The sequence below is a fragment of the Zea mays genome, chromosome 8 (genome assembly GCF_902167145.1).
Source record: "Zea mays cultivar B73 chromosome 8, Zm-B73-REFERENCE-NAM-5.0, whole genome shotgun sequence".
In the NCBI taxonomy this organism is placed as follows: Eukaryota; Viridiplantae; Streptophyta; class Magnoliopsida; order Poales; family Poaceae; genus Zea; species Zea mays.
Genome location: NC_050103.1, coordinates 61,255,409 through 61,265,264, shown reverse-complemented (window position 1 = coordinate 61,265,264; position 9,856 = coordinate 61,255,409). Strand labels below are relative to the sequence as shown.

Genomic DNA, 9,856 nt, shown 5'->3' with positions numbered 1-9,856 from the left:
AGTTTGATACAAATTATCTCTCGACCTCTGCAACAATAAGATGCACACAGCCTATTAACGAATTATCTGTGAAGTGGCGCAAGATAAATAACAAACTCAACGTACATGATGGACCATTATCGAATTATCTGTGAAAAGAAAAATGAGCCTACTAGTGTGGTGTGACCTGCTGCATCTATCCTCTGATAGCATTATTGCACTTGCAAGTTTTAATGCACACGCTTCACGATCCGGACAGGTGAAAATTATTTATATAATATGCACATAGCAGCGACCACTGGCGTTGACAATAACAGCAGGTGACGACCAGCATGCATAGTTATCTTTGACTAGCTAGCCCTTAAGGATATATTTACGATTGTGTTGACATGATGCAATAATTAATACAACCATAGCAGCTGATTGATTCATCTACCGTAGGAAACACCGCTAAACACTTCACCGTCACCACAAAGCGATGCCTCCCATTCGATAGAGGCGAGATGGATCTGACCCAGAGTTGACATGATGTCCCTCGTCTCAGGCCGGTTCAATGGATCCTCACTCAGGCACCACATCGAAACATTTGCCATCTAGAAAGAACAACAAAAATTAAAGCCAAGATCTTCACTTCAACCGATATCTTTAATATATATATATATATATATATATATATATATATATATATATATATATATATATATATATATATATATATATATATATATATATATATATATATATATATATATATATATATATATATATATATATATATATATATATATATATATATATGCGCGCGCGCGCATTTTCGCTAACCTTGCACACTTCTTCTATGGGGTAGCTGTCCTTCAGGTTGGGATCTATAATTGTTTCCAACGACCTCTCTAGGTCTTCTGATTTGAAGACTTCCCTCATCTGTTCCCAGAACCATGTATTATTTCTTGATTTTAGTTTGTGATAATACAGCCTTAGCTAGCTTGCTGAAAAAGTTATTAGCATACAGAGCCAAAAAAAATAACCACACTAGGCATTCTTATGGGTGAATTGTTTGGATTATAATAAATGATTATATAATCTGACTTATTTTAAACTAATCTGGATAGATTATAATCCAAACAATCTGACCCTTAGCGCGCGCAAGGACTCTTACAATTGATGTTATTGACTTTGTCTTGTTGACTTCTTTGTTATCCCGGATAAGCGCGCGGAGTCCAGTGATGAGCTCTGCAAGAACTACTCCAAACGCATACACATCAGACTTGGTAGTCATGTGAAGTTCAAGAACTGACCTGCAGAATTAAATTAAATTAAATTCATACAGTGCATATGAAACTGCATGTACCAGCAGCTGGTCGTCGGACCGCAAATCATATTCAAAAGAAAACTAACTCGGGTGGAAGGTATCCTGGCGTTCCAACTAGACGAGTTGCCACGAATTCCTCTTCGTCACTACGCTCAACAAGCTTCACCAGTCCGAAGTCTGCAACCTGTTCAACAGGTAACAATATATATATATCTGAGTAGATACAAAAAAAATGGTCGTTTATAAGAGGCTTACTTTAGCTCTTAATCCATTGTCGAGCAGAATATTGCTTGTCTTGATGTCGCGGTGCACATAGCAGGCCTTAGTATGATCATGGATGTACTCAATGCCGCGCGCTGCGTCCAATGCTATTTGTGTTCTTGCAGTCCATGAAAGAGGTTGGTGACCTGAAAATTTTATATTGAAAGCAAGTTAGAGTATGCCATAATAACTCAATTCTATGTAACACAGGAAATTTCTGCTTCCAAAAACTCCCTGCAGTAAGAACGAATGATGTCTGTTTCTTTTTAATGTATTTGTAGATCATAATAAATAATAGTCTTAAGGAATTAAGAAGACAGATAGTTTACATATTTTTATTTGAGCTTAACATACATGCGGTTGGTTCTCCATCGCATACCTTTCAGCAACGGATCATGCAGATGGTCAGTAAGTGATCCATTCTGCACATATTCGTACACAAGGTACAGGTGATCATCCCCAGCAGCATAACCTATCAACTCAACCTGTTTGTAACTGAACACATTAGCTAGGGAACCATGTGTTCACAAGCAAATAACGTACGTACCACGTTTATGTGATGTACTTTGCACAGAGCTTTCAGCTCAGCGAAGAATTCCTTCGATTTGCTTGCTTTCATCTTCTTGATTGCAATTTCCTACGAGCGAAGTCACGCATAAGGACCGTTTCGTGGTTCTACATGACACAGTGCAGACATGTCTTACATGTGCTCCTATGAAACCAAGGTAAACGCTGCCATATCCTCCCTCACCGATCTTTCTCTTCTCACTGAAATCAGCTGTTGCATCTCCAACTTGTTTCAAACTAAAAATGACAGGCCTCTCTGTTTGGAACGGGTCAGTATCTGCAACCATTCAGTTTAGACTTTAGAGTGCGTTAAGCTCAGAATTTAGAAGCAGGAAAAGGTATCACAGAAGACCATTAGTTCTCATGGTTGGAAAGAAGCGGCTCTCCAGTGCAGCGATGCTGGTGTTGCTGGGAGCCCTCTCCATTTTTATTTCAGGCGCTTCAACGTTGTGCTGAGAAGACCTCCTTCTCCGGCGAAGGATGACAGCTAAGACGCAGAAGAGCAGTACTGCAGCTGATACGGATGCTGCTATTATGATTCGCATACTACCAATCCCTAAAAATGATCAAACAAAGAACAGAGAAAGTAAAAGATCAGCGTAAACTCCAAACACATTTGGGTCGCAAGAAGCGTCTGCGTCTTATGTGTTATACAGATATATACCTTGTAGCAGAACTTTAAGTAATAAAGTACACATGAAATTAGTTATCCAGTTGCATTGTGATTTGTGAGGTACCCTTGCCACCATGACTCACCTTTCTTAGAAGAACCAGCAACTCCCATCGGGATGAACAAGATCCATCCTGTTCTGATGAAATCAGCATTTCTCAGGATGGGATTCAAGTTCAAGATATCCTGTTGCCTTGAACTGAACAAGCTTGCAATAGTACTCAGGGTATCTTCCTCCTGCACAGAGTAAGACAGCACTCCCTCTGGTGCTGTCGACGAACACCCGCATGGGAGGTGAACCGCGATCGTCGTCCCAGCTATCAGTGTCCTACCATCACCAACGTTCATGGCAAGCCCGCTGAAGTTGTTGCTCTTGACGTTGTCAGGTGTATCACCCGGCTCCACTTCATACTGAGTGTCATGGAAAAAAGCCGTCATGGTGTCGTTGATAGCCTCGCACTTGCACGCCACGCCCACCAACAGGTCCTCTGAACCAGAGAGTCGCTTGATAGGCTGGATGAGAGATGCATTCCCGTTGAATACGGAGACTACCTCTGACAGAGTACGCCCTCGAGGAGTGACATAGAGGAATGAGCCGCATGAAGGGTTGTTGGACACAGCGGCATTGCAGGTCAAGGGTTGCCATTCTGCAGCTGATGCTATGCTGCTTGGCTGATCAGTGAAAGAGGCGCTCGTGTAGTGGTGCTGCAGGACACAGCGGCATCAGCTTGTTCGCTGCGGCTTGCTGCGGCTGCAATCCGGCTGCGGCTGCGGCTTCTACAGTATTTTTCTCTCTATGGATTGCAGCTGCAGCAGTCCAAACAGCTGCAACAGTGTCGGCTTGTAGCCAGCCGAACACGCCCATGGTGGGCTAGCGGAGAGGCAAATGACGTCTGGTTACAGAGGAGGTTTATTTCATAGTACAGAACATGGATGCTTGTGCTTGTACATTAGCTTGGGCTTTCCTGGGATGTCAATTGCCTGGCTTGGACGCTCTGCACTGGTTCTACGCTTGAAGCGTAGGAAAATGACGTCTTATAGTATTAAAACTTTGTTACGTCGTCCAACAACTCAAGTCCAAAACTAAAGAAATTGGTCAGCAAGCTGCAGGCCTCATTGTCTCTTTGATGGAGTCAGGCATGTCTTTTGCAAGGTTTTAGAGTTCATTATACTTGTAAACCAGAAAAAGACAAACCACCGAAAAGGACATATGGACATTTAAAGAGCACCTCTGCCTATGACGTCTCATCTGTTAGATAACACTTGTCTGTCTTGCTTTATTTTTGCTTATTTGTTTAGTTTTTAATGTTAATTAGACAGAGGAGCTCTCACGCATGCTGTATCCATGCGGGAGCGGGAGCGTGTCGTCCACGCCGTGCGCGTCTGTTGCGCCGAGTGCGGGTAGAGCATGTCCACGACTGCGTCGTGCGCACGCGTCTCTCGTTGCAGCACAAATCGCACTCTCTCCTCTCTTATGGTCGAGTGTTCATCCTTCTTCTCACTAATCGCTTGCAGCTTCTTGTGGGTCGGGTGGCAAAGGGATACATCAAGCAGGGGTTTGACTTTGAGGAGGTGTCCGCAACCGTGGCGCGGCTGTGTTGGGAAGAAGATTGAACCAGACCTCAATCATCATGTAACTCGGCTGCGACAACGCAGGGCACCACCAACACAACAGGAACAAATCCTACACTAAAAAACAGGGAATTTCCGACAGCCCGGGATACCCGGTCGAAAGTTATTAACTTCCGACAGGTTATTCGAGCTCTCAGCGGTTATGTCATTAACTTCCGACGGTTTTCCCAAATCTCAGAGTAACTTCCGACAGGTTATTCGAGCTCTCAGCGGTTATATCATTAACGGTTCTCCCAGATCTCGGAGTAACTTCCGACGGTTCAATGTCAACCCCTCAGAAATTACTTTCTAACTTCCTATGGCCGTCGCTAATTCTCGAAAGTTAGTTGTTATGACCGAACGGGCAAAGACGGAGTCCAGCCATTCGAGCCCGCGCCAACCTTTGTAGCCTCGCCCACCGCTGTAGGCCGTCACCGCACCCACCACCCGCATCGTCACCGTCGTTGCCTCACACTGTCGCCACTCCACCACGTTCTTTTGCGCCACTCATACCGCCGTGCATGCCTCGCCACTCATGGTCGCAACCGCCCCTGCACCGTGCCCCTGTCCCCTAAAGTAATTTGGTCACTTTTTTATATTTGTGTGTTATTTTTTAATATTACATGAACTAACTTTCGAGAGTTAACTCAGTTTACACCTGAGGAAGTTAGGTTAATTAACTTGTTTATCGGCTAACTGGTATTAATTTTAATCATATTACGCTCACGTTGATTATCTCACATTGATTATCTGCTAATTTTAGGCTTAAGTAAGGTTACTCTAGTTAAACTCAAGTTGATTATCGACACCTTTAGCATTATCATGTTTATTAGTAATGTGCCTTAAGCAATTTCTATAAATATTTTGGTGATTAATGACCAACACAACATTATGGACTAACACATTTGCTAAGTGTGTATGCAGAAATCAAAATTCAGATAAACTGAGAAACTAAGTTGGAAATATCAAATAAATGAACTTACATGACTTAGACTGGTTGGATTGACACTAGAAATAGTTGTCTAACTCATGGGAAGACTTCTGGAGAAAGTTAATTTAATTAGGAGAAGAAAAAATAGAAGAAAGGAAAAGTTCAGCTGTCTAGGGTACAATGGACCAGTCTGGTGGCGCATCAGACCTAAATTTCAGAGCGGTCTCGAAGGGAACTTCGGCGGCCTAGTGCAATAGATCGGTCTGGTAGCGCACTAGACCAAAGTTCCAGAGTGTCCTACATAATCGACTTCGACTGTTTCGCACATCTGCCGAGTCCGATGGTGCACTAGGCCTCGGGTCCAATAGCTACTTCATCCCTCAACTGTCATCTCATCGGCTAGCTGACATGTGGTCGGTTCGGTGCTGCACCAGACCAGGTCGATGCCCTGCGGGGAGGGAAGACTGGAACAAATCACATTGATGGTATCCGACTATTGAAGGTCCAGTAGTGCACCAGATCGGTCCCATGCACCGGCCGAGAGCAGATTTTTGGTAGTTCTCTCAACGGCTCTTTTGGAGGTTTATGGCTATAAATACCTCGTAATCAGCTTTCTCGAGCCATCAAGCATCCCTAGAGCTAAGCATCTTTCTAAAGCACTTGTGCAACACCACCAAGTCATTCCAGAGAGATCCAAGCACCCTTTTGAGTTGAGATACTGATTTAGAGAGGGTGTGCTCTTGTGATCTGCGTTCTTGGTGTTGTGTTGTTGTGTTCCTTGCTCTTGTGTGGGTGATATGTTGTTGTAAAGGATTGCAAGAGGCTCTAGATCTTGTGGAGTGCCTTGCACACCAAAAGCAAGAAAACTAAGGGCTTAAGGTTATCAAAAAGTGATCAAGGGCACAACTTGACTGAGACTCAAGATTCCCAGGTACCAATTTACTCTTCAGATTCCCGTGACCTAACCGCTATTCGTAGCAATACAAACATACATGCTATAAGCAGAATTAACATAACACCAAACATAAGAACAAACTGCATAATACTATCCTACGCGATGCTACGAGATCGTGGGTTCGAGAACCATTAAATTTGGAGTTACGGTTATAAAGACAGATGGTTTTCGAAAGATATATGTGGTTAACCAGTAAAAATATATCCTCTGTAATTAATATAAAGCATGTGAGAGAAACATTATAACTAATTCTAAGTTATAACTTGAGGAGTGATCACATCCTAGTCAAATTATAGTTAGGTTGACTTTGGCTAGAATGATTAATCAATTAACACGAGTTAAATAAATATAAAAATATGTGGAATGACAATAATAATGATTTTAATGTGTAGATAATTTTATTATGAAGCTAACGCAACTGAAATGGATCAAATCGGGGTTAAAACAAATAAGTTATGAGTTTATTAAGTTTATACAATAAGTTTTATCCTAATAATGATTTTCGAGGAAATTCTGATTTATTTTTATTCACTTAACCATTAAAATGGATGGTTGTATAATTTTCCACATGATCATGAGCCTAACTGGAAGAAAAAGGTCCTAACTGTGATGGTCTATTCCCTGCTATGGATTGTGGGTTGAATATATGAAAGAGTAGGTTCTCCTATGCAAAACGGCCTGACCGAAGGGGGTATGGGCTGTCTAGAGCCGCACAATCCAAATTGGACGTGCAAGATTAGATCGAGCACTTTATGAAACGGTATGCACTCAGGACAGATCGATTCTGATCCGACGGCTTATGTTTCAAAGATTCGAGATCCACCCAGATCCGCCCAATCAGGGATCAACGATTCAGATTAGATTGAATGCACGTCTTAATGTGTATGCCCCACGGCCGCTAGATCGTGGATCGACGGCCACAACTTAATAGGCTGAACGGTACACCCACATCTACTGAGGTCCGTTCGATCCTAGATCGATGGTCACGCGCTCATCCCCTCGCTCACCGATCAGCCACCGCGGTGAACAGGAATCTCTGCGGCGGCACCTCGCCGGCGCGCCGAACAAACGACAAACCAGTGACCTAATCGATCCCCAGAAGCTGCTAAGCGAAGATCGGAAGGTAACAAATTCGATCGACAGCATATTACCACGAATACACCAACGAGTATGCCTGCCCATGACATTCTGCGAATTGGTGGATGGGGTGAGCATCGGCGTGAAATTTCTGGTCCCCGACCGTAGTTCTCGCCCGACGAGGCCACATACATGCGCGGCGGGATCCCTCGATGCCCCAGTATCACCTGTCGAGGCCGGAGGGTCATCCCAGTGGTGGATCGATAGTAGCGGTCATTTCTTCCCTCCTCCGCACCGCCTACACACCCCCAGTCGAGTTGACACACGGCGAGGTAGAGTATAGATGAGGGGCTTCGGCTTGGTACTTAAACCCAAGAGGATCTTAAAACGGCCCGAGAAAAATGGGGGAAAGGAGGATCTTGGACGGCAGGGACTTGAACTGGGTCACGGCGAGTTTGCCGCAACAAACTTGAGCTAGACGATAGAGCTGACGGAAGGGGCCCACACCCCAGTGGCCCTGGGAAGAAACTACGCACGTGAGCGCGATGCTGGCCGAGCGAGCCCACAAACCAGAGGCAAATCATCATCGCGACTGAGGTGAGACGCGGACGCGGCTTGGGAGGCTGACGAAGCGGTTCGGGTTGTCAGTGATAGAGCAAGGTCATGTGCGAGCGGGTTTCACCAGCGGGTGCGCAATAATGGCTCACAAATATTTTAGGCCCGAGAAGGTGATAGGCTCTTTTATTTTTTTCTTTTCTTTTTCTTTTCTATGTTGAATTTTTATATTCACTTTTAAATTTTGGATTTCAAATCTGAATTTAAATCTCAAACAAAACTAGATGCACATTCAAAAACCCCGACATGACGCACAAATATTTTATTATTTATTTTATTATTTTGAACAATACTGAGGCTTAATTCATGAGAGAGAGAAGAAGAGAAATTCACTCATCTGAGAAATTAGGAATCTTTACGTTTATTAAAAGATTTTCAATTTTAGTTTTGAGTCCCACATCTAACTTTAACAACTCCAAATATAATATTGCCATTTACTTATTTTCAAGAAATAATTTCTAAGCTAATAAAATCCTTATTAGTGACATTTATTTAGTCTTAAATATCTTTCTAATAAATCTGGAATAAGATTTTTTGGTGTTACAAATTCTACCCCCTAAAAATAATCTCATCCTCGAGATTAAAAAAGGGATATAGAGAGATTGGTTGCAATTTAGCTTTTAGTTGGTACCAAACCATGAAGTTTTTTAAGCCTAATTAGTGGTTTACTAGGATAGCATGGGTACATTAGAATCTGTTTTAGTTATTAGCGACGAAAGTTGGGGTAAGAAGTGTTACATCCCAGTGTCACCTAGGGTTTCTCTCAAATACCAACCCAAGAACCATTATTTCATGTGAATCAAAGTAAGCATGAGCATCAAAATAACTTAAGTAATAAAGAATTCACCAGGTATATACTTAAAAGTATCATGATCAAAACAATTGAGTCTTTGAAAAGGGTAGGATGTGCAACCCTAATTAAAAACCCTAAGTGAGCCCCATGAGCAAAATTCAAGAAAATAAGAAAAAGGGGATGAAAAGTTTAAAATTATGACTTGAGCCAATTATAAAAATTGAAGTATATTTAATGAGCAACAAGAAATGTTGAGAAAGCTTAGCCAAAATAACTCAAATAAAACCCCAAATCAAGCTTCTCATGTGGGGACTTAATGGGAATTCTGAATTTCAGAATTCTGAAATTCAAACCTTGAGCCAAAGATCAGGGATGTTCACCTTGATCCCTAACTCGAATCCTAATGGCCCCATTGACAAAATTGTGTCTAACTAACCCCTCTGTCGTGTGCCAGAAGATGGCATTGGGACGCGAGCCCTAGACACGACAAAACCTTGGATTTGCCTCGGGTTTGGGCAGGGAGACAAACCGGATTTCCTGGCTCCATATCTCTGCAACCAGTAGGCAAAATCCTATGACCCCCACACAAGAATGGTAGCTTGTAGGGAGGAGAAGAGGTTTTGTGCACTGACCAAGGCGAGAGCATGCTCGGATGAGCGACCACACGCGCCAGAACTTGGGCAGAACGCACGGGCACACGTGTTCGACCCTGGTCGGCACGCCAAGAGCTCGCCCAACCCGCGCGCGCGCTCGCCCCGGCATCCGGTCAAGTCCGCCGCGCGCCCACGCCCTCGTCCGTGCCCGCCCGCGCCTATAAAGCCTCCCCGAGCGCACCTCACTTCGCCCCACACTCACCCTCACCGGCCAGCCCCCTCTCCTTAGCTCCGGCGAGCTCAATTCCGCCCGCCATTGCCGCCAGAGCTTCGGCCACCGTGGCTAGCCCACTCCAGCCATCCTCAAGTCGAGCCAGTGCTTCGGCTAGCTCCGCCAGTAGCCCGTGAAGCTTGCCAAGCCCTCGGACCCGGCCGGACTTCACCGGAGGCCCGAGATCGACCTCACCGGACTTCGGTCTTCCGCCACCGCGCGTG

General features: G+C 44.0%; 1 protein-coding gene across 1 annotated transcript; it reads right to left on the bottom strand.

Annotated features, from left to right (window-relative positions):
• Positions 1 to 233: 233 nt before the first annotated feature.
• On the bottom strand, positions 234 to 3,495 carry LOC103636958 (lysM domain receptor-like kinase 3). Its single transcript, XM_008659255.4, has 10 exons — positions 2,873 to 3,495; positions 2,469 to 2,672; positions 2,254 to 2,393; positions 2,097 to 2,186; positions 1,929 to 2,034; positions 1,544 to 1,695; positions 1,375 to 1,472; positions 1,136 to 1,274; positions 802 to 900; positions 234 to 572 (listed from the first exon to the last, which is right to left on the bottom strand). Exons 1-10 carry the CDS (start codon positions 3,222 to 3,224, stop codon positions 408 to 410), a joined length of 1,545 nt encoding a protein of 514 aa, XP_008657477.2. The 5' UTR covers positions 3,225 to 3,495; the 3' UTR covers positions 234 to 407.
• Between the last annotated feature and the right edge of the window lie 6,361 nt (positions 3,496 to 9,856).